Here is a 22,401-nt window from a genome sequence, read left to right on the forward strand (position 1 = left end):
TGCTGCAGTTCATTCTGGGAAATGGCTTGCAAAATGTTTTATCGTTCCCATCATTAGCTTTAAGGGCTGTATTAGCTATATCGCCTCCAGCTTTTCCTTGGGATTCCCAAGTGGTTGTCTAGGACTACCAGGAGATGGTTGGGGGCTTCCTTGGTGGCCTGTCAGCTTAGCTGTGGGTGGTTAGACATTATGGGTGGGGCCATGCTGCATATATGAGTGCTAACTCCCTCTGCACTGTTTCCATAGTATAATTTGATTGTCAACGTAGATTGTTGATCAGCTGAGTGTGGGACAGAAACAAAAAGAGCTATCCATTGTAAAACTCTGCATGCATGTGAGGATCCCAAGGTCTCTGTCTGAAATTATTTTTATATCAAAATGAACACGTGTGCTAGTACACTTTGTGCTGAATTGCATTTGTTAAGTGGGTGCGACCTTCCAGGGGAGAAAACTTGTGAGTGTTTTGCTGTACTCACAAGTTCCAGTTCATCACTACTGATAGGCCTGAGGGAAGATACTTGAAAAAATAGCCTACCCCTCTCATTTGTCTATGACAGGGGTAGTCAAACTGTGGCCCTCCAGATGTCCATGGACTACAATTCCCAGGAGCTCCTGCCAGTGAATGCTGGCAGGGGCTTCTGGGAATTGTAGTCCATGGACATCTGGAGGGCTGCAGTTTGACTACCACTGGTGTATGACCACTTCAGGTTAATGTGAAAATTCTTGCCTTCCACATAAGATGTAGTTCAGACCAATGGTTTAAGCCACCTTGGGTTATCTTGCTGGAAACCTTGATGGGCTTGACCTTCGTAGTTTTCTTCCTGCTGTTGGGTGGTGTATCCTGTAGTTTGCAATAATGTGAGTTAGTCTGTGGCAGACTGCTCTCCAAGCTCTGCAGAATGAATAAACTATTTGAGAGTATCAAGTGGGACACTTTGAGATGTCTCCTAGAACAGAAAACACATTGCTTCCTGGCCTAGTACACAGTAGCTCTGAGTGTGTTAAGCTGGGAAGAGGGAGGGAATGGTCAACCATTCTTCTGGTACTGAGGTTGAGGCCTATTGTTGGCTCACATCAAAACTGCAAGATGTCAGAGTCCCGTCGTAACCACATTGGTCAGACCACACCTGGAGTACTGTACGCAGTTCAGGAGGCCTCACTTCAAAAAGTTCATGGACAAATTGAGAGGGTACAGAGGAGAACGATGAGGATGACCCAGGCCTGGGAACCAAGCCCTATGAAGGACTTGGGAATGTTCAGACTGGAGAAGAGGAGGTTGATAATAGATATGATTCCTTTCTTTAAGTATTTGAAAAGTTTATTTATTTATGAGTTGAGTTGATTTCTATCCTGCCACTTTCACATAGTGGCTCGTGGTGGGTCACAGTCATCTTAAAAATCCCGTAAAACATCAAAACTCAACCCCATTAAAACCTCATAGTCCCTTGGAGGAGAGAAGGGCATGGTTCCTGTTGGCAGCCAAGGACAGGACCTGCAGTAATGGGTTTAAACTAGGTAAGGAATGATACTAGCTAGATCTCAGGGGCCTGTAATCCCTGCTGTAGCACAATAATCCAAAGATATATGAACATTGTCCTTACAGTGTTGTCACAACAAGTATACACGATTCTAATAATTTCTTTACAGTCCTGGGTCAGCAGTTCTGTGCCCTCCACCCCTTACTGTGTGATGACAAGAACAGATTTAAGGAGCTCGTATCATAATGCAATTAAAATGTAGTTACAGGAACCTCTCGGTCATGCTGTGGTTACAGGAACCTGTGTTTTATTGCTGTTGTTCTTTGGAGAAAGTCAGACGATCTGCTCTCACACAAAAGCAGGAATCTCTCTCCGGAGGGTTGGTTAATGAAGCTGTATTAGAGATGCACCCTGTCAAAGCTATATGGAAATATTAACGTCGGAGATTTAGAAGCACTTTGGCTGTTTGGAGAAGGCTTCATACCTTTTTGTCTGGGCAAAGTCATCTGTTGGTTTTGGATAGCTTTATTTTGTTCTCTGTAGATACTCCTTCCCGGGCTAAGAACGCTGCCAATCTTGCGTCAAGATATGAGGGCCAAGGGGGAAACAAATCAAGGGAGAAATATTTTTGTCTAGTTTGATGTATTGTTTTTCTTTCCCAAAAGCTTGGAATGGATCACTTGAAAATGTTAGGGTTTAAAAAACAAATAGAGGTTGGAAATGAATGCAATACTTTTTTTAAAAAAACAGTGCTTTGTAAAAGCGATCTCATCCCTCCCTCCCAAAGCTGCTCCTAAGGGTTACGAGACCCTCCAGAATGGTACATAATTCAGAGCCAGGCATGTAGCCAAGGGGGTCTTTGGATGCAAGCCATTATTTGAAGCCCAGTTCCTAAAGCCGCTTTCCTGGTTTGTTTGTTACGGTGCTGACCTCTCCTGTGTCCAGCGCCTCCCTCCTCCCCTGAATTTTCTGCACAGGCTTCATCTAAGCTTGGTGTGTTAGTATGCAAATCACTCTATAACGCTGACTATGGGTAGGATGTCACTGGCATGCAAATCACGCTATAACGCTGACTATGTGGTAGGATCTCACTGGCATGCAAATCACTCTATAACGCTATGGGTAGGATCTCACTGATCGGTTTGCATTAGTGGTGGCGAGGACCTATCACAGGAACCTTCAAGAAGTTGAAAGAACATACTTCTGCATGGAATGGCTTCTTAGAATCCAACCCTATATCTGTAATAATTTCTTTGAATAAATCGAAGACATCGATACTTGTGAATTTTGTAAAATACCGAACCATTTCATTTTTACGAGCTAGGTTAAGCATTGGTAGATTTTATCTACTGGAAAGGAAATGTTGTCTAAGTTTCAATTTACCCCTCAGATTTCCGCTTTTTACTCTAAGCCAGGGCTTCGTAATTTTTTGTCTTAGTTCTTGGATGCTTCCCTGTTCAGTTCCAGCAACTGGAAGAAATGGGATAAATTATTGGCTCCGAAAAGCATTTCCTGGGTTACCTTTTACCATATCATTGTGCCATACTTGTCTCTCCTCTAGATCAGGGGTAGTCAACCTGTGGTCCTCCAAATGTTTGTGGACTACAATTCCCATGAGCCCCTGCCAGCGTTTGCTCAATTGTAGTCCATGCACATCTGGAGGACTACAGGTTGACTACCCCTGCTCTAGATCAAAATGATAATATTGCACCCCTACCTTGCAGGAATGTCCGAACAACATCCATTAAAGAGTTGCAATATAACACAAGTGTCCCTTGCTTACATGGAAGTCTCAGTTGGCTTCCACGGTCTTGTGTTCTTTGCAAGAAAAATATGCTATATTCCACCCTGGATATGTTTTGGTTAGGATTAGAAGGGATGTGCTCTTGGATCCCCTTCGGAGAGGCACTTCATGGTATTGCTTCCAGTCATTTCTCCAGTGCCGGCAGGAGGATGCCAAAGACTTTCACTCAAGTGAATAACTTTTAGATTAGGGCTAGCAGCTGCACAGATGATGCCACTCTCTAGGGGCCAGGCATCAGCTGCAGGGTTGTGAACCATAACTCCGCAGCAGCCCACATGGGTAGAAGTCTTCAGGCACTGTTGAAGCAATGTGGCAGCAGTTTTGGATTATCTAAACTAGATTCAACCCTGCTGGTGTGTCCATATTGAGACCCAATCTCAGGTTCTTCTGGTGTGGCAACATCTCAGAATTTTCAAGGGGAAGGGATCTGCCATGTTCACACCTGACCCCTGCGCATTCCATCTAGCACACTCCGACTCCTGCATCGAACACAACCACAAATGACTGTTGCCTTCTGCGTTTTGCACAAGCGATCCAGAAAGATGGTGACGATCAGTGGCTCTCCTTCTAACTTTGTGCTCCATTTGCTTGTCCCCAGCTCGTCGCCGTATTTGATGAGCAAGACCCCCACCATGGAGGAGACGGTACTAGTGCCAGCTCTACTGGCACCCAGAGCCCTGAAATCTTTGGCAGCGAGCTGGGCACCAATGCCGGGTCAGCCTTCCAGCCTTACCAAGCGACGAGTGAAATCGAGGTCACCCCTTCAGTCCTTCGCACAAGTAAGTGAAAGCTCCCTGTGCCTCTCCACGTTTCATCTTCATTTACTCAGATGGCACCTTCTGTTGCCCTTTCGTGCTACTGGGAATATGATTCATTATGTGTCTTTATCGAACGCTGATTAAAGTTCAGAGGCAGGGTAGATATTTGAAGCAGCAAACAAATAAGCCTCTGCCTTTCTATTTTTAATATCTCAGCTCTGCACAGTTTTAACTACTCACAGAATCTCTGGTTGTATGGTGCGTGTGTGTTTAGAAATGAGTGTTTAAAACTCATCAGTTTAAAGTACCCAAGCCTGCAGACTTATAATACAGTTTCCAGGATTGTAGTGTCCAGTGTGGCAGTTTTGACCCAGCAAACAAAGAGGGGAAAGGGATGGAAAATTGGTTTATAAGAGCACATGCTTTGAACTGCACGATCCCACCAATCTCACAGAGGTTTCTCTCATCACTGTGCAGGTTAGACATCCTCAAATGGTATCACTAGGTTTTCCTCCCTCCTGCTGTCTTAGACATAATAAAACTAAAGGAGTAAGCTTTTGTACTTTCCTGTCCTGAAGCTTCTCAGATTTTAGTCTTAAGGGCCTGAGGAAGAGGAGTTGGGTTTTATAATCCGCACTTCCCTACCCAAAGGAGTCTCAAAGCATCTTATAATCACCTTCCCTTCTTCTCCCCACAACAGACACCCTGTGAGGTAGGTGAGGCTAAGAGAGTCCTAACGGAACTGCTCTGTGGAAACTGCTCTAACAGGACTGTGACTAGCCCAAGGTCAGCCATCTGGCTGCATGTGGAGGAATGGGGAATCAAACCCGGCTGTCCAGATTAGAGGCTGCTGCCCTTAATCACTGCATCAAGCTGACTTGGTATAACATAAACATAAAAATGAGAGTGACTGGTTTCAAGAATGGCAGGCCCTTGTTTTGTTTTTTTCCCCTGTTCCTTTCCCAAAAAGTGTAGTACAACTTGTCCTTGTTCTGGCATCACGAGATTATGCATTTCCCTGCCCGTGTTTTGAATTGCTGGCTGCCACTGGTGGGATCGGGAGCAAAACCTCAATCCAGCCCCACCAAAAACCGGGCGTGTTACCAGATTGATAGGGAGCTGCCCTTTCCAAGGAATGTGTTTTGTCTATCCTAAAAGGATGTTTCGTAACTTCATCACTTGGTTTGGACAACCTACAAAACGTGTTGAATTCATCCCTGTTTTGCAGGGCTTTCTTTGAAAAATAAGAGCATCTCACAGGGTTATAGTCTGATCCATCTCAGATGCACCACCCTGCAACTAATGCAGCGATGAACTGAGCTTGAATGCCTTCCAGATGTTTCCAGTGTGTCATCTGGGCCCTGGATCTCAACCTTCCCAATGGTTAGCCTAATTTACGGAACTGGAAGAGTTTTAAGCTTCCCCAATTCAAGCAAGAATGCAAAAAGAATAGGATGAAATCCACCCATGCTTCAGGAATAGAGCCAGATTGATCAAAGGAAAAGTGAGAGCAGATGCAGGGTATACTTTAAGGCAGGGGTAGTCAACCTGTGGCCCTCCAGATGTTCATGGACTACAATTCCCATGAGCCCCTGCCAGCAAATGCTGGCAGGGGGTCATGGGAATTGTAGTCCATGAACATCTGGAGGGCCACAGGTTGACTACCCCTGCTTTAAGGAAGGGGTAGCCAAACTGTGGCCCTCCAGATGTCCATGGACTACAATTGTTCTGCTCATGGGAATTGTAGTCCATGGACATATGGAGGGCTGCAGTTTGGCTACCCCTGCTTTAAGATCACCAAGGGAGTGGCTTTTGTTGACCCAAGCACCCCCCCAAAGGTCAAACAATGATTTTTAAAAAATCAAAACTCTTAGCTTTATTAATCAACATTCCTGCGAATAAAGAAAGAAAATGTTTCAATAAGCATGAGAAAGTCAGGCCAGGGACTGTATATGGCTACACTCAAGAAAAAAAATCCATGCAAGGTGACTTTTTGTAGGTAAGACAACTGTGCAGGATCGAACTAAAGCTTAGTTAGTCTGTCGTTCTGATTCCAGCAACAACCAATGGCTATTGCACAAGCGAATTCCGGAAGATGGCTATGATCGTTGCCTCTTCTTCTAACTTTGTGATCAATTTGCTTGTTCCCAGCCCCCACCTGGTGGAACGAGCTCCCAGAAGAGATCAGGGCTGTGCCAGAACGTGAACAGTTCCGCAGTTCTGCAAAAGGGAGCTCCTCCACCAGGCATTTGGTTGAGGTTGATCCGAACCACTGCTTCCCACTGCCCCCCCCCAAGCCCCCCTCCATCAATCATTACAGATCCGTCCAAACCACTGGGCCTCAGTACGAATTAATCAATGTTTCTAGTATTCTGCTGTTCTACAATGTTTATTACTATCATTATCTTGTGGTTACTGTTGTTACCACATAACTATATACTGAGTTAATTGTATTGTTCCCGTTTCATGTAAACTGCCTTGAGCCTTCGGGAAGGGTGGTATATAAATGAATGAATGAATGAATGAATGAATGCCTGTGCAAGCTTGCCTCTTAGGGCATGGATTGCATTGGTTGATGGTTTTCGGAAGGGTGGCACATGGTCCAGCCCCATAACAGGAACTCCAGGGACCTTTTTGCTACCCTTTTGGATTCTCCAGTCTTCCAGAGGTGGAGTTTGCTGCATCTGCACCTCCATGGGGATTCCAGCCATCCCAATGTAATATTCTAGTTCTAGGGCACCAAGGACATCTGATTGAAGATGCTAACGTAGGCGGTGCATTTGCATGACATCTATGCTCGGAGAAGATGTGAAATATTTTGGCACAGAAATCCTAGCAAATCAAAAGCGATGTTCTGTGTAATACTTAAAAGGATTCCTTTCTCTTTCTTACCAGAATACTTTTTTTTTTGTTCTTTAGGGTGCTGTACCCCCTGGGTAATTAAAGCCACGCCAGCAATGTTATTTGACATGAAAGCGAAGTTATTTCAAACACCTGATTTAAATATACTTTGAAAATAGGAATAATATCCCTATTGTATTTCCTTTTAAACTTGTGAAGTGAAGCATGGCATACAAATGGTATTCTCAGTATTTCAAATAATTACCTTTTTTTTGCTGTTCTACTCCCATTCAGCTCGTAAAACCCCATCCACTGTGTAGTGGTAGCTGCAGATCCTGATTATTACATGTTGACAAGATCATATATCTATTAATTAGATTGGAGATGGGATGCAAAATTGCTGTAATTATTGTAATTTTCCAGCTAATTGTAGGGTTGGTGGTGAATATTTTACTTCTACCAAATGAAAAACAGTATTCCATCTGAAAATTGTTTTGTAGCAGTTGCAGAATACGCCTCTCTGGTGCTTTGTAATCTCTCCCCCCTCCTTCCCACCTACCCAATGGACTGCCTCGTTTTGACAATGAAGCTTGCATGGGAAAAGCTGAACATTTAATGCCACTGTTCACATGTGTTCAGAGGATAACCGAAGCAGCCTCTTATTCTGATGCACTGTCTAAGCATATTAAGCCAGTGCATGAACAGCCTGCTGAAGATTTTCGTCTTCCTTTGTTCGGGTTGCCACGTTACCCCTCCTTTCTTGTTTGTGTATAAATTGGACCACCTTCCCCAGAAAGGAAAAGGTTAGCTAGATCAGTTCCAGCTGAGAAACTAATATTCATCTGGGCTGCCATTCTACCCCCACCCCCACCCCCACCCCCACCCCCACCCCCCTGCACAGACACATAACCATGAGCTCTCTGCAGTAATCATGGATGGTGTTTGTGGAGGGTTGTGGCTTAGATTGGATCTTCGCAGTTAAACAAGAATAATATTGAGCGGCAAAACAGAACCTTTGTGGGCCATCCATTTAAGAGTCTGGGGTAGTTTTTTTTTAAATGTTAATAAAATGTTTTTTTAAAAAGGAAGTTGCTTATCTCTTTAGCTTGTAAATCTTGTTCTTTAATTGTGAGCATCTAAACTAGAGTCTCTGCTGCTCTATTCCAAGCTATGTATTAGATTTTATTTTATTTTAAAAAATCACATACAATACCGTACCATTCAATACAATACAATACAAAAACCTTTAATGGCATCCACAATACAAAACAATATTAAATCACATAATGATGCTCTACCAGGTGGATTTGTATTTTTGGTGAGTTGGCTGCCTGCATGGTTCAGAGGAGCTTGGAAGAGATGGCTGTAGCAGATAGGTGGAGGAAAACTGATCTTTATTCCCTGCTGAAATATATAAACTGGAGGCACAGGTGTAAATTGCCAAATCTAATGAGCAATTTGGCAGATAAGGCAGGATGTCAAGCGATGACAGTTCAGCTGCGGCAGCACAGTCTGGGAACCAACTTGTTGGTTTCACTGGACTGTGTTGAAACACTGTAAATGAAATTCCAGATCATTTGCCATCAGATAACACACATGAGCTATTTTTCTTTTGTGTCATTCAGCTTTAATTTAAAAGCCTTTAAAATGCGCTCAGTGTTCTTGAACAGCATTGTGCTATTACAATATTAAACAGGCGTCGTAGTAAACTCCAAGTAACTGCATTGTCACACCATTTCATACCTACAGGGTAGGTTTTGGGTGATGCTTGTTTACAGTTAGTTTTCAGGTGCCAGTTTGTTGGTTTGTTGGCTTGTATGTTTGTATGTTTATGTACTGCCCTCCCCGGAGGCTCAGGGCGGTTCACATAAAACGTATAAATGATACAAGAAACAATCCATAACATATAAATAACCGTAACATTAATACTAACTGATAATTGTAACAGTGCAACCAGGTCCAGGATCAGAGCACATTGATGGAGTTCTGGGAGGGGGGGAGCAGGGGCCCTACAGATGCTGTTGGTTATTCCTGGTCTCAACCCAATGCCTGGATCTTGCTTTCATGATTAGTAACTGTCTACAGATTGGCTTTGAGGGTTCAAAGCAGGGTTTTTTTTTCTTCTAATTCTCTAGTCTGGAATAACACTCACCTTGCATTGCCTATTGCTCACAAATGTCCAGTCCAGCCAAGAAAAGAACATTCTGCTTGGAAACATTCTTGGCTGTCTGAAAAATTAATTGATCTTGGTGGGACTTGGTTTTCTTTCCTCGCCTCTCCAGACGGCATCTTTGATATAATCTAGAGCAGCTTTTCTCAACTTTTTAACTAACATTCCCCAGACTTTGAGAAACCCCAGAAGTGGTGCAATTGTGCACAACATGGTTGGGAAGCATAACTGTGTACATGCCCACCTGCTCCCCCCTTCCCATCCCCTCCAGGCCCATCACTGGACATTTGGGAGACCCTATATGGTCATATCACACAATAAATGTTTAACTCTCTATATACATACATACATATATACACATACACATACACAGTGAAGTTTTATTCAAGGTATAAGCTTTTCTGTGCATGCACACTTGTTCAGATACAGTGAAACTAAAGTTCAGCCATTTCATATAGGTAAGGGGAGGGGGTTGGTTGCCAGGAAGGTCTATTTAGAGTCAATATTCATAAGTTAACTGGGTGATCCTTGCTGAGGTTGTATTAAGGCAGCTGGTAATACCCGCGAATAGCATTACATTAGCATAAAAATAGTAACCTTCACAAACCTAATGGTTATGCCTGAAGTTGGGCATGCCACTTGAAATCCCTACAGGGATCTTTCACCGCATGTGACTCCAAAGCATCCTGAGTAGGGCTGTGGTTTTGGCACATCACTTGCAAGCTGGATTTGGGGGGTGAGGCTGTTTGTGGTGGCCTGCATAAGGCTTGCTTCCAAGGTACTTCATAAGCTCCGTGGTCATGTGAGGCAATTCTGGGACATCTGCTTGAGGTGTGAGTGAAGCTGCACAGGACCAGACCACCCACAGCCTGGAGCTCATGTTGTTCTCCTTCATTCCCAAGCAGATATCGTTCCCTCAAGATCAGAGCATAAATAGTGGGGGCCGAGTATTCTCATCTATGGATACACCCTCTGATGCTGCCTCATCAAGAGAGAGCTGAAGCAGATAACAAACAGAGGGCCGAAGCACAGCTGTTCCCACCATCCTACCTTAAGCTGCCATAGGAGGTTCCCCCCCCCCCCCCCCGAGTCTGGCATCAAGAGGAACTTAATTGTCCTTCCAAACATCAGGATTGAAAAATTGCATTCAGATTCCGTGACAGAAACATTCGTCCAAGAAACGTGGCCTTTCATTCCTTCGGTCCATCTACCTCCTCTTCATGAAACCAGTTTACTTTCCGAAATGAGATTTGTCTTCTCTTTTCTAGCCTCCTAGCCAGCCTATCTGGATTTCAGTCTAGCTAGCCTCCATTGTGAATGGCTTTGTCAGCCCAAAAACTTAGCCGATGAAAGCACACACAAAAATTCTCCCTCCTTTTGCCGCTCTTGATAAGGATCTCTTTGTTTATCTCTCAGGACTGTGTTTATTTTTCATTTCCTGCTAACATGAGAAATTGCTTTTCAATCCCGTTTAGGGGTTTTTTTGTTTTGTTTTGTTCTGAGTCTTTTCCCCACTGGAGAATCTTTTCTAAGGCAGAAATCCCTATCCGTCTAGAAGCCAGGTGGAACTGAAGAGAGTGACTTGGTCTCTGTGTGACACCTGTGACAGTTGTGAGTTCATGCAGTGCTTGCCTTTCTGTGCATTTTTAGTGGTGTGTGGAATGCGGTGTGGTAGATCTGTGACAGGCATTCAAAAATATTTTTAAACAATGAAAAGCAGTGGGGAGAGGCCCAATTTGGATAAAGGGCATGGCTTGAAGGGTGCAGATCATCAAACACGCACTTCCTGCAACAGATCCCACACCCCCAAATTGTGATTAGCCCCCTACCTCATTCTTATTACAAAAATGGTTTGGGGGACAGGCTTACTTCCTCCTCCCTGCCTATCCCCAAGGCCCTTTTGCAAGCCAGACCCTCCCTATAAAAAGTTACTTTGCAAAATAAACATTTCTTTTACTTATTTAAAAATATTTATATACTTATGCTGTTAATTGCTACCCAGTCCTCTACATTGTGAACTCATTGCCAGTCTGTTTCAAAAGTTTAATACAAATTGTCAATGCTTCACTTTGGAGCCGTAATCCCAATATAACATATACTAGACATAAGGTGTGAAAACCACGACCGAATTTTGATGAGCGCTGACAGAACGTGTGTTTCTATATGGGGGTCAGGCGTACTTTGACGCCTGAGCATGGAATATATATTGTATTAAGCAGCTTTAACAGCCAGAGTACTTGATTTAGCATTCTGAAGTAGAAAATATGTGATTTACAATCTTCTCTCTGGGCTGAAGTAGAAGCACAATATTCTGGGTGTCAGATTTTGTATTTTTTAGCTGAGAGTCAGCCTTTCCCCTCCATTTAGCAGGCTTATGTGGTTTGGTGTATTTTCTTTAATCAGATTTAGTACAGTTTATGAAGCTTTGGTAAAGAGTGGGGACGGGACGCATGGTGCATGATGAATTAACAGTGTAAAAATGCTAAGTTTGGCAGTGTCAATAATTTGTAATCAGTTGGTTCCTTATTAAAAGAAGCTGCTGTCACTTTAGTAGGAGGAATGTGTAGCCTTCTTAAGAATGGATTCTTTGGATTTACTTAGCATTGTCATCTAGTTATATAAATGGTAGTAGTAGGCTGGACAGAAGGGGATTTCTCTGCCCAGTGGTGCAGCTTAGATGACACACAAAAACATGAAGGATAAGTGAATATAGTACAGGGCAGGGGTTTATGGTTGGGAAGTGTGGGAGGGCGGATGACTTGAGTGGCTAAGAGTGTAAGGCAAAGTGTGGTTTGTACACAGAGCACGTTTTGTTGATGGCTGAGGAGACCCCCCTGGTCCATGTTGACCTCATCTACCAAGATGCCTGGCAAACGTGGCCTGAAAACAAAGTCCCTTCCACCAGCAGCCTCTTGGACCTTGTTCTTTGGCTCCTAGTCAACATTCGATGACATCCATGAGAATACACTCAGGATGAGAGAGGGCTTCAGTAAGGGTGGAACTATTTTAATTGGGAGGCTCCAATAAAGGTATTTGGGCACATTTTATAAGTGTGGGAGCCTCTTCATTTATATTTTTACCACCTTATAGCCCTCTTTGTTACATTACATGAGTGTTTTTAAATATTAGACCACTGAAGAAGACTCCAAGAGGGGCCGACACATGGGTTTTTTTTGTTATTTGCCATCTGTCAATATGTTTTGCATTTGTGCAATAGTGCATGACTAACAGTGTTTTAAAATTTTATATGTGCACATGGATTCTAATAAATATTTGCATCTTAATATATAATATCTTCTGCTGCTCAGCCTTACAGAGCTACTGACCAACGTTTAATGGGGCGAATGATGCTGTGCAGTTTTGTCTCTAGTTGGGAACTGCAGGCCAGGAGAGCAGCCAGGTTTCTGGGAGGAAAATGTTGAAAGTCTCCACTTGCCAAGTCAAATTGCCATTGAGTGATTATCCGTTAGCAAATAGTGGTTTCACAAATTAGGCATCATGTTAATAAGCCATGGCTTTGCATTATGTCTGAACCGACCAGGTAGTTTATGAGATTTACTCTGAGTTTGGATAACTGTTTGGACAAGAACGGTGTTTCACGTTGGTATCTGCTGAAGTACGTAATTAGAACAACTCATGCTTTTTCAATAAAATCATTTCAGTTAGTCTCAGAGATGCAACTAGATTATTTTAGTGAGCGTTCAAGCAGTAACATTTGCATGTATATATTCCAAAATGGGATAATTACATGCAGTGCTTTAATTTATGCTGTAATTGTCCTAGATTTGAATCGCCTACAAGAAAAAATAAATTGTATATCTATTTAGGATTTTGCTAAGCTCTGTTCTGGTTTATTTGTCACATATGGTTTTTAAATATGGCTGCTAGGGAAAAATTGGAACAAAAATCTATTTTACGTAGATCAGCTTTCTCAACATTTTTACCATTGAGAAACCTCTGAAACATTCTTCAGGCTTCAAGATATCCCGGAAGTAGAACAATTGTGCAGAATATGGTTGGAAAGCAGAGCTCCCCTCCCCACCCCCTCCAGGCCCGTCATTGGCCATTTGGGACTATATATGGTCATATCACCCAATAAATGTTTAACAAATTTTAAAAAATATATTAAAAATATATTAACTCCCACCCATTCAAGAAACTCCTTCCAAGGCCATCATGAAACCCCAGAGTTTCATAAAACCCTGGTTGAGAAAGCCTGGCTTAGGTTATTAGGGCTTATAGCTTCGGTCACGGCAGCAAAACTTGCAAATTTGATTTGACCCGAGGAAACATTCCCCAAGAGGCTGCTTTTATATACGTAGGAGAATAATTAGGTTTCTGCTTTGATGGTTGGAAGACTCTAACTTATTCTCAGGACTCTAGTTTGGGTTCTAGGTTCTTCAGGTTTCCCTAACAGCAGATGCCCCTTTGTTGTGTGGGGTTGCCCATTGTGCGGGCTTTTGAGTACAGGAAAGATGGCCTGTGATGCCATCCTAATATTAAGGCCCTTGAGCTTCATGTGCTAAGATTTGGCCTTATATCAACAGTAAGGGAAAGGTATCCCCTGTGCAAGCACCGGGTCATGTCTGACCCTTGGGGTGACGCCCTCTAGCGTTTTCTTGGCAGACACAATACGGGGTGGTTTGCCATTCCCTTCCCCAGTCATTACCGTTTACCCCCCAGCAAGCTGGGTACTCATTTTACCGACCTCGGAAGGATGGAAGGCTGAGTCAACCTTGAGCCGGCTGCTGGGATCGAACTCCCAGCCTCATGGTCAGAGCTTCAGACAGCATGTCGGCTGCCTTACCACCCTGCGCCACAAGAGGCTCATACATCAACAGTATATTACCTCAATAAATGAAGAAGCACAGCTTCCTGTGAACTGGCCTTTTCCTAAGGAGTCGAACGAACTAGTCATTTTACACCAAAGTCTAGACTTCCTGCCTACTGTGGTCTCCAAATTTCACTTAGCGCAAGTAGTACTATTTTCCCCAACTTCAAGCGCAGAGGCAGCAAAGACCATATATACTCTTGATGTAAGAAGGAACCTCCTTTATGATTTAGAAAGAACTAAACCATTTTGTAAAGATAAAGCATGATTTATTTGTTACTGGAGTCCCAAGAAGGGGAAAGCTGCCCCAACGCATTCCATATCTTGATGGATAATGGCTGCCATTGCAGGGCATCCAGGGAGCCGTGTCCTCTTGGCATGAAGGTTCATTCGCCATGAGTGCAAAGCTTGTCTGCTGTATTTCATTGGAGAATTCCCGTTCTAGACATCTGCAGGGCAGCAACCTGGTCAGCAGTGGAAACATCCACAAAGCATTATGGCCTGGATCTTCAGTCAAAAAAGGAGGCAGATGTGGGCAAGGCTATTCTATATTGTTCCAGTGAGTGGCTTGCCAATGGTCAGTCCACCTCCTTTGACGAATAGCTTCTAATGGTCCCAAAGTGGGGCTGCATGAGAAGATGGAAGATGAAAACAGAGTTGCACTTCCCTGTAACTATTGTTCATCAACATCTTCTGTGTGGACTCATATTCCCTTGCTGCTGCCTCCTGTGAGTTTTCACGGGGCCTATTATGCCATGTAGGAACTTAGGGAAGGGGTGTGTGCCACTGTCACAGCATGTGACTCATTGGGCAGGAATCCTGCACATGCACTGGCTCCAAATTGGGCGTTTAAGAGTTTAAGCTAGAAAGAAAACATCCACAGCTGATTTGTGCAATTGCAGTGCCAGTTTGTGTCTACGCAGCAGATGTCAACGAACAGCAGTTACAGGGAAGTGCAACTCTGTTTTCTTTGTTTTATGCAGGCATCGTAGAATTTGATTTTGAGTGAATAATCGCAAACAATGCAGAACCAAAGGACAAGTGAGCACATGCTCCAAGGAAATTGATACACTGAGCTGGAAATGCAAATGTTTGAAATCCTGTCGGTACCTGCAGAGTTGTGGGTAACCACTTGAAAACTTCCATGCTGTAGAGTTGGACATATTCTTTTAAAATACTGAACATTGTTTTCACTGTCTTGTTAATTTGTCTCTATTTGCAGTAGACGCACATGCAATCATCCCTGAGTGTGAATGAGACTTGGAAGATCCCAATTTGTTCACCAACAAGCTCCAAGTAGTGGGAGAGGCAAAATGTCATATTTATTTATCTTCCTGTGAATCATTCATTTCAGTCCTAATTGGGAGTGTCCCTATACATGACATGAAAGATCGTAGCCAGCAGTTCACGGAAAGGCAAGGGACACACACACACACACTGGTTTATGAGTATATGTCATCGCCTAATAAATAATAACGCTCTCTTGTTGGATTTGTCGAGTAGAAAAATAATGTAGATGTAATTGGTATTGGAGAATCAAAACAGCAGACGTTTAGGACTGACACGGCGATGCTGGGACTGCAGACCTGTATTGCTCTGCTATAGAGTCTCATTTTTCCATAATTCAGTGGATTAAAAAAAAAAGGATCTAAGAGTTATTTCTGCCAGTGAGTCTGCCAAGGATATGTGGAAAATCAGCCCTAGTAAATATTAGATGTCATCTCTGTTGCCTTCTGAACTTTGCTTTGTTTACTACCAGTAAGGTTTTGTAAAGTTTGGAGGTGTGGGATAGTCCCACTGTTTTGTGGTCCTTGCTTTGGGTTTGTGCAGAAAAGATGGCAAGTGAGGGGCTGTGGCTCGGTGGAAGAACCTCTGCTTTGCATGCCGAGGATCCCAGTTCAACTCCCAGCCTTTTGAGCAAACAAGAAGCAGGCAGTAGATGATATGAACCCAGCATGGCACCTTCTCTAACTTGTTCCTTTTGTGCATTTGTCTCTATTCTTTCCTTCCAGGCATTAGCTTCCATTTATGGCACTTCATTCCTTTATGCCCTTCACCAACTTGGAGCTTCTTCATGTTGGGCCAATGCAAACTTGGCGTCTTCTGTTGCTTCTGCCATTTCCCTGGTTTCTGTTTGTTGCTGGAGAAGGGAAGCTTATGGGTGAATCTTCAAACTATTCAGGAGATACACGTGGTGTTGGAGCCACATTTTAAGCCTGACACAATGAACAAATATTAAGAAATATTAAGTGGAACAGATATTAATTTAATTTGCTAAACATTTATCAGATGATATGACCATGCATGGTCATGTTGACCTGCCCTCACTTCTGAAATTGACCAATGATGGGCCTGGAGGGGGGGTGCAAAGGGGAGGGCATGTATACAGCTATGTTTCCCAACCATATTCGTCATGATGGTGCCACTTGGGTTTTCTCAGAGCATGCGGAATGTTGAGAAAGGCTGAGCGTAGTCCTAAATTAACTTGAGTAAATTATTCCAGTTAAAAATGGAGCACCTATGATGTAATCTCATATTATCATCTTTATTTTCACATCCCCTCTTCCTATAGCAACAGTAAAATCTTAAAAACTGTATAAATACAGTAAAAATATCCTGCTATTTATAGCCCCCAAATAAATTCAGGTTTTGATGGAGGGCGGAGTTCCATTCTTTCCGCGGCAGTGAAGACGGCATTTCTTGGAGGTTTGTCAAAGCACCGACTTTATGGAACAGCTCTGTTTTTCAGGTCCTAGGGCACTGGTTAAGGTCTCGCAGGTCCCTGACCTCTCCTGGCAGTGTCTTCTACCAGGCTGGGGCCAAGGCCGAAAACTGTTTCTGCTTGATGAGCGCAGACAATTTCACTCTCAGTCCCGAAAACATGGTCAACCAGCATAGTCAAGTGCTCTCTCATTAACTCATTTCATTAGCAGAGACTGTCGTGGGCTCAGTGATAGCTTTTGATATCCAACACAAGCAAGCTCTAATTTCTTTAACAACACTGTTTTGAGGGATAAATGCATGTGTATTTTTAGGATGTTTACAGCATGTAAAATGCCAGATATGCTGTTAGAAGCACTGTTACAATAGCGATGATGATTATTTGGTAAGTCGTATGAAGAAAGGAATGTTGCAGGCCAGCATTTCTATCCTTTGCTCCCCCCCCCCCAACTGCAGAAGACCAAATAATCTCACGCAGTATTAATTCACGAGGCACAATGCTGCATTGGCATTTGGAAGTCTTTAATTTTCATCATGATCATTCTTTGATCACTTGGGCCATTATCAGTAATTTGGGGGAATTAGAGATGCTTTTCTGATTATCACAAATCCTTCATCCACTCCCTTGACTGTCCCTGAATGCAACATTATTAGTTGGGTTGTCTAAATAGACAAAGTATTATAATATATAATATATAATATATAATATATATCAGTTATATATATATATATCAGTTATATATATATATATATCAGTTATATATATATATATATATATATATATATATATATATATATATATATATATATATATATATATATATATATATATATATATATATATAAATATAAATATAAATATAAATATAAATATAAATATATCAGTAAAAGTTCTCCCCTCTTTCTACTGCATTTATAGGAAATGTTGATGTCCTTTTAGTTGATTATGCCAAGCTGAGAGGTAGGATATCTGTTTTGCATACATAAGATTCTGTGTTCAGTCCCATGAATCTCTGATTTAAGGGATTAGGTAGACCTTTGTCTAAATCCTTGGAGAACTGTCAACTGTCAGAGTAGCCAGTACTCATCTTGACCAGGGATCAGAGGTCAAATTCAGTTATTTAAACTATTTTATGCCGGCGTTCAAGCCAATCAGGGCGCCCAACAGATAACATTAAAACATTAGAACACTGGAATGATGAAAAGATCATCATTAAAAATCATAAATTAATTCACTAAACACATAAATGCCATAATCAGGGAAGAGGGCCAATAACTTATTTGGCTGGCTCCTTTAGGGGAAATGCAACCCCATCCAGAATGAAGGGACAAACCATTGCCCTTCCCCCCACTAATAGGATCTCTATTTTATTTTATTATATTTATATACCACCCTCCTTTTCAGCTCAGAACAGTTTACATTTGTTAGGATTAAATTTTAGTTCCTGTTGTTGAATAATGATCATCTTCTTGCCATCGACTGGAAAACTGGCAGAAGTTTACTCAACTTTTTTAAGGGCTTTGTACAGTCAGACTCCTTTCTTCTTGGAGCCAAGCTAGATAGTCCAGGAGAGTCAACCTGGCCCTCTACTAGTGGTTGATATCTGTGCCCTCCTTTATATCACTCATTTTAAGCAGAGTTTAAATGTATGGTGAGTTGAGTTTCTGGTCTTAATGTAGTTCTCTTATCACCTTGCTGCAGTTGCAATTGATCATACCTGATTGACCTGCAATATGTGACATTAATTTTAACCATGAGCCTTATACCATCAATTGGTTTCATTAATTTCACTGATCAGCAAATGTGAAAACCTTTGAAAACCTGATTTGCTGCCACCGCACCATTTCAACAAGAGCCTCTAGAATGCCTTGAGCTTTCTGTATGAAAGAACCTCAATAGTATTTACCCACAGGCCTGGTCATATTTGCTATAGAAGAGTTCACGAGTAGGCATCACGTGCAAGACCCAAGATATAAGAATTGTAAACCAGCAGCTGTCTGAGACTGGAGGTTTCAAAGGCAAAATTAATTCTAGAGGGCACGATTTCCTTCCTATACCACCTAGCATTTGGCTGTTGAAATTGTGTCGTGCGTGACCAATAGATAATTCTCTTCCTAATTTTTTTTGAAATAGTTGTTTGGGAAAGTCATCTTCTAAAAATTCTTCAAACACCCTTCTTCTGCTTCTTATCTCTAGTACATTTGCATTATGAGTTAATTGTTTTTGCAGCAAATTTTATACGTTTCTAAGAGAAGCAAAACTGGGATACTGGGGGTGTGGAGTATTATCTTTGATTTCCAGTTACTGAGCTTCAAAACAGTTTTAAGACAGAGTTTACTATATATATATATATATATATATATATATATTTTACAGGCAAGACTTTGGATATGAGAGCCAATATTTTTTCCTGTTTCATTCTTCATCTAGCAGAACAGTAAATACAGGAAGCTGCCTTAAACTCTGACCCACCTAGACCCACCTAGCTGTGTTCCTACAGTTAATCTGACTGGTGGCAACCATTGAAGGCCTTTTTGCAGTTCTGTTGCTGAGATTTTGAAATATTGGCATTGCAAAGCACTCACTGGGATTGCAGTGAGGTGCCATTGAGTTTATGGCACCTCACTGCATTGTAACACTCCAGTAAAAACGCCATGACCTTATTAGATAAAAGCTTATATCAAAATTCAGTAAGCAAGCATAAATATATGCAAAGAGGTACACTAACAAAGCCATCCCTTATGCAGGTACTTGATAGGGTATTTTCCTAGTGCTTGTCTGGATAATCTTCTGTATGTCAAGTTCATTCAGTTCTTCTCTTTAGAAGCATAGACCATTTCTTTCTCTGCGTTCACTCTACTGGTAAGTCCTTTTGAACCAGGGCATTCCACTGACATCTGCGTAACTCTTTTCCTTAATGTTAACCATCCTGTGGGGCTTTACCCTCATTAGGTACACGGATTGAAAATCAATGGGGTGGGATAGAGTGGCCTAAAACATCACAATGCTTTCTGAATTCTAATAAGAGCAATTTGGTTTCAGGCTTGGCGGCCTATCCTTTGCTTTTTAGTCTGAAATTAGGGTTGGGCGCTTCGGAGTCCGAAGCGGCCGTTCGTGCCCGAAGCTGCCAGCATGCCAGCGGGAACACACACACAGCTGCAGAGCTCTGCGCTTGCGTGTATGTGCCCGCCGGCATGCCTGTGCCTCTACCCCGGCGCGGCGCTGGCTGCTTCAGGCGTGAACAGCTGCTTTGGACGCCAAAGGGGCCAACCCTCGTCTGCATTGTGGTAACTGTTCTACCAGTCCAAGAATTGGCCCTGCTTCTGATGCACTCCTGTTTGTTATGAAAAGGTTAATCCCCCCCCCCCCCACACACACACAATGAATTACTAGAAACAATTTCAGGATAAATACTACCAAGCAGTCTCCTTCTGCTCAGAAAGACAAAAATATACCCGCTTGTCTGGCAGCGTCATTGTCTCAGCATTCTAAGCATCTCTCAGTGGATTTATTATCCAATTATATTCTTGCATCTAGTGATGGCAGTTGAGATTATAAAACATCTCAATGGAAAGAGGAGCATTATTTTTCTGTCATGGTTTATGAGACAAACTCATAGTGCTTTTTGTCTTGACCTGTCTTAATTCCTGAGTGGTTGGGTTTCCAGGCCCTTGAAAATTTATTTTATTTTATTATTAAATTTATATATCCCGCCCCTCCCAACAAGTCAGCTCGGGGCGGCTTACAGAATAAAATGGGCTCAGTAGCCCCAATCCAATAAAACAATAACATCAACACCCTAACCCTTAATATTAACAATTAAACAATATAATAGCAACAAGGCGGGCAAAAATCAAAAAACTTCCTCATACCTTCCCCCTGCTGCTCATATCCCGCCAACAAAGTGGCATATAATATTGTATACACGCTGTCATGGCCTCTTGTGGCGCAGAGTGGTAAGGCAGCCATCTGAAAGCTTTGCCCATGAGGCTGGGAGTTCGATCCCAGCAGCCAGCTCAAGGTTGACTCAGCCTTCCATCCTTCCGAGGTCGGTAAAATGAGTACCCAGCTTGCTGGGGGATAAACGGTAATGACTGGGGAAGGCACTGGCAAACCACCCCGTATTGAGTCTGCCATGAAAACGCTGGAGGGCGTCACCCCAAGGGTCAGACATGACTCGGTGCTTGCACAGGGGATACCTTTACCTTTACACGCTGTCAGATGTACTTGTCACGCATCTAAGCTCAGCACTTGACGTAGGGTGGGACCCACAGATTCAGGTTTTGGGGACTCATCAAAAGGGGAGAGCTCCTTTTTGCAGGCCCTGCAGAACTGTTTAAGCTTCGTCAGGGCCCTGATCTCTTCTGGGAGCTCATTCCCCCAGGTGGGGGCCAGGACAGAGAATAAACATTTGCAGCTATCCTGAGACAGAACAAGCAAAAATCAATTTCTTCAGATGGCCTAATTTGGGGGAGTCTTTGTGTGTACAGGCATATCTGTCTCGTAATGATGGCTTATTGCTACTCTAACAAGAACATCTCTGAGACAAAAGAGTTGCAACTTTCTGGTTAATTTGACATTTTTACCCAGATGAAGACTTAGTTTTGCGTGGCTGATTTTCAAGGTTCCTGTTGGCATGCTAAGCTACAGACGTGGATCTGAATTGTATCTAGCGGATTTGACTGGTTTCAGTGTAAGGATGCCTTAAAGCTTCTCATGCCACCTGCTGTTATTATTTACAAATGATGTAGAAATATCCCTTTTGGTTTCCTGACTCCGCTGATGTGGCAGTAGCGTTCCGGAAGATATGGCTAGCTGTCTACGGAAAAGCTCACTTTGAGGAAACCGTTGCGTTTCTCCCTAAATTATTGGCAGAATGAGGTCATTGGTCTGCTTTTGAGTATTTGTTGGGAAATCTAGTAAGCACAAAGCTAGGTAAGTTCCTGGCTTCATCCTGCCCAGTAGTTTTGAGTGATTGTGCTACTGGTTGTAGACTGGAAGTGTCTGATGATGATTAATTTTCCAGCTTACTTTTTTTAGTGATGCTATATTTGTTTATATTTGTGCCGTTTGTTCTTGGTGGTCCATGGACAATACAAAATAAACTCTCTTGTTGAGTGTATTGATATTAAAACACGCATTTCCTGCTTCAAACAGATGACCTTTTGTTTAGGTCAGGGGTAGTCAAATTGCAGCCCTCCAGATGTCCATGGACTACAATTCCCATAATCTCCTGCCAGCATTCGCACCAACGGTCACACCAACGGTTCCTTCAATAACTGAGCGTCCAGGTGTAGCACTGCAAATGAACTTTTTCATTCCATAGTAGATATTGTCTGCCACAAGTGACAAATGCTGGAAAACTGTTACATTGGATTTCGAGGAGTCTTGTCATGGCATGTTAAGGACTGATTGACTCATTGTGGCAACCGACTGTCATTTGGGAAAGCTTGTGCTGTGATAATTCGGCTACCTTTGAGGCATCGTAAGACCTCTTTTTGCTTTGTTGCAACAGACTTAGCCTTCCCCTCCGAAATGTATCTCATGTTCAGTTCATCTTCAGTACAGACATGTATTTTTTTGACATCAAAATTAAGATCCTGGCTTGCAAATTGCAAGGATGTAGAATATATTCTCAACCTAACAAAATGGTGTACTCTTGAGAGAGGATTCTAGAAAGGTGTTGATAATAGAATGTGCAGAGAGATGGGCAAAGAGCCTCTTGTGGCGCAGGGTGGTAAGGCAGCAGAAATGCTGTCTGAAGCTGTCTGCCCATGAGGCTGGGAGTTCAATCCCA

General features: G+C 42.6%; 1 protein-coding gene across 3 annotated transcripts in view; it reads left to right on the top strand.

Annotated features, from left to right (window-relative positions):
• PARD3 (par-3 family cell polarity regulator) overlaps positions 1-22,401 on the top strand; it is a 550,919-nt gene that overhangs the window by 197,451 nt on the left and 331,067 nt on the right. For all 3 annotated transcript variants that reach the window (XM_077303562.1, XM_077303560.1, XM_077303561.1), the window contains exon 3: positions 3,881-4,061. In XM_077303562.1, coding sequence (XP_077159677.1) covers positions 3,881-4,061 — 181 coding nt within the window. The remainder of the gene's footprint in view (positions 1-3,880; positions 4,062-22,401) is intronic.

Source organism: Paroedura picta, chromosome 11 (genome assembly GCF_049243985.1).
Source record: "Paroedura picta isolate Pp20150507F chromosome 11, Ppicta_v3.0, whole genome shotgun sequence".
Classification (NCBI taxonomy): domain Eukaryota; kingdom Metazoa; phylum Chordata; class Lepidosauria; order Squamata; family Gekkonidae; genus Paroedura; species Paroedura picta.